General features: G+C 37.6%; 1 protein-coding gene across 1 annotated transcript in view; it reads right to left on the reverse strand.

Moving 5' to 3' along the window:
* Window positions 1-1375, reverse strand: part of ITCH (itchy E3 ubiquitin protein ligase) — a gene marked incomplete at its 3' end in the record, with an annotated part of 25860 nt that extends 24485 nt beyond the window's left edge. Inside the window, exons 1-2 of the mRNA XM_010146645.1 lie at window positions 1239-1375; window positions 32-169 (exon numbers count right to left, since the gene is read on the reverse strand). Of these exons, the coding sequence (XP_010144947.1) occupies window positions 32-169; window positions 1239-1245 (145 nt within the window). The remainder of the gene's footprint in view (window positions 1-31; window positions 170-1238) is intronic.
* Between the last annotated feature and the right edge of the window lie 1842 nt (window positions 1376-3217).

Below are 3217 nucleotides of genomic sequence, written 5' to 3' on the forward strand. Positions count from 1 at the left end.
AGAGGGCATGTTTCAATCGAAAGTTACTTACTTCTTGTACTTGAGGTCTCACCGTTGGTAAGGAGCTCAGGATCTACCTGCATCCCATCTAGACAGACAGACAGATCTCCTACCACTTCTGCTGGTTCTCTGTCACCAACAAGATGCAATGTCACTACCACCTGCTCAACTGAAAAAGTACAGAAGGGGAGTTTATCTTACTACATGACAAAAAAAGTGCATTTTATTCATGAAGCCAATCATAGACCACAGTGATCAAAGAGGGGGGGAAATATATAATCCAGAATCACAGCTCTGTCTCTCCATAATTTTTGTGTTTTGTGTGGTAAAACTAATAATTTCCAGATGCCAGTAAAAAGTGACTATTTCTATAAAACGGGGAAAACTGGAGCATAATCTTCTAATTTCATAAAGAAAGGATTATCATTACAGAAGAGACCGAGTCTCACATTTCTGCCCACACTTCTAAATCAATTAATACACCTGTCATCAAAAACCTATAGTTAGGAAATGTATTTCACTTTACTCTTCATACAGAGCAGATATCAATTCTATCTTCTGATGAAAATATCTAACGTTGATCTAATGACGTTGGGATTCACGTTTAGAATGTGAAGATTTTGACCCTGATTCAGCAGGCCAGTAAGTCTGTGAGGAGAACAGTTCACTACACTTTATCAGCATGTGGCATTTACAGCGCCCACATCTGAAAGTCCAGAAGCAAACAATCCTTTTAAGGACAGAACATAAGTATGACAGCACAAAGCTACATGCTGTAGCAACATAAATTCTGTAATGGGTGTGTAGAATGCTGTATTTCTCTTTCAAGCTTCACAGGATGCACATCCTGTCTAAAGGCTAACTAGTTCTAAGATGCATGGAATAATACAACATACCCCTATAACACTATTTAGAACAAAAATAACTTCACACATTTCCTGGTTTAGCACCAGGAACATAGTAGTTTTCATTTTTAAGCTACATAAAAGGAAATACTCTAATTAGGCTTCCACTCTTGCACATATTAGCAAAGTGAAAAATGCCATGTTTTCAAAGGGAGCAGACTGTGTTTAACGAAAAAGATTACACTGAAAACGTAGGAGGAAGCTCATAAATGCAATCTGTAGCAACACACAGAATTCTTAAGGGCCATCTACAGAGCTGCACACAGCACTCATTAACAGACAATTCCTGACTAACTCTCCAGCATTCCAAGGTATTGTTAATCTTCTACTTACGTTTCATACTGTTAGATTTCAAAGTCTCATGAATATCCAGGGTAGCACTTCCCAGAAGGACATCAGATTTTAATGTTTGATGGCTCCAGACTCGAAAGGTTAACTTACTTACAGGAGTGACAATTCTGAAAAGAAGAAGTTGAGCGCTGTGTAAGGGCGTTTGTTGGCAGGGAAGTGGGTGAACCGAGCAATCTTCTTCAACTGTCACTTACAGTTATTTAAAAACAAAGAAGTAACGGAGGTTATGTCAAACCATTTCCAATTATCACATTCTAGTATGCAGTCACATTTATATGTCATCTGAATCAAGACTGAGGCAAGACTGTTCATAGACTGAGTACATTTTTTATGATTACTATTTTAAGGGAAATAGCTATAGAAAAACTACCAACTCACAATTAGTATCTGAGTGTAACCAGGATTAGAAAAAAAAAGATTGATTCTTGCAGGTTCACATTTCATGAGTGTTCAGCATTGGCATACTGTGATGTGAGAATTTTTCACACAGAGAGGTAAGACAGCAAATTTGTTTTCTGAAGAGCTTATCAGAAAATTTTAGGACATTCCATAAAAAGGGAAGTGCTCAAAAATACTAAAAATTATTTCAAGTTTTTTTTATAAGGTGACGGTTCCCCTGATAAGCTGGCACATACTTACATCATACTATGACAAAGAAGCAGGGATAGATACAAAATCATTTGACATTCTATTAGTATGCTTCTGGCTTCACGCTACATCTACTAAGAACAGAAGAACACACTACATCTTCCATGGCTTAACAATTCAAAAACTTTCCTCATGCTCTCCAGGAGTAGAACGTATTACTTCTACAGTGTGCTAATTTGATGATGTCCTTGAAGAACTGGATCCAGGTACCAGAAAAGTTCCTTATAGACCCAACTACCTCAACAGTTTCTCTTCACTCGATAACAAGTCATTCAAAGAAGATTTCAACCATTTATTTCTGACACCCTTTCACTCCCCTGAGGCTCTTCTTACATTCTCGCTTGCTTCACTGACACAAGAATCTAGCTTTATTCAAACATGATTCTATAATCTGCAAAGATGCCTTCCTGAAAGCAGGCACAGTAAAAAACAGTGGCAGTCACCTTCTACACAGTCCAAACGAGCCAAAGTTATCTGGAAAATCTAGTGGACTAGTAAGGTCATAAACCCATAATCCTGTAGCCTCTGCCAAACACACAGTTTGAATTTGTCAACCCTTTGCAGAGATGGTACATCTCTGCTCCTAGAAAAGCCATAAGCAGAGTCACTCCCTAGACCAGAAAGCTCTTGATCAAGGATTACCTATGCGATGAGACACCCTCCACTCCCAGACACCAGCAGTTATGTGCTGGGAGGGACTCTCGAGAAGAAATACATGCAAACAGAAATACTTTCTGCCACAGCAGTTACTTACTCTAGCTCCAAAACAAGCTGAATCAAACCATGCTCATTTCAAAACTGCTAAATCTCACCAAAAGTTTTGCAGCAAAATGATGACAGCTGAGACACTGTATGTGATCAGGCAAATTGTAGAGAGGAAAGGAACCCTCCCAGCAATAAGAAAAACCTAAAAGCCTGGATTTTTCTTTTTCATTCTTAAAAGTATAGTGACAACAGCTGAAAGATGAGCATCACAAAATAGCTGACATAATGATTAAGGATGGACTCACAAAACTTTTTTTTCCTAGAAAGTTGCTCTTAGAGGTATTCACCTGCCCCTCATTTTCCCTTGAGTTCTGAGAAGCCTTATAACACAGAAACAAATTTACATCAGTAACAGTTGCTGACGTTGTATGAATGCATTTCTGGGTTTTTTTAAAAAATCCCTAATGCAACTTCAATGTAATTTTTAATACTGACATTCTTTTTCTATATGGAACATGCTAACATTTATATGTTTTTAAAATTTTTATTTGTGAGAAGCAGGTATTACAAATGACTTTATTTTCTGTGGATAATTTCACTTGCATATG

Source organism: Eurypyga helias, unplaced genomic scaffold (genome assembly GCF_000690775.1).
Source record: "Eurypyga helias isolate BGI_N326 unplaced genomic scaffold, ASM69077v1 scaffold4852, whole genome shotgun sequence".
NCBI classification, from domain to species: Eukaryota; Metazoa; Chordata; class Aves; order Eurypygiformes; family Eurypygidae; genus Eurypyga; species Eurypyga helias.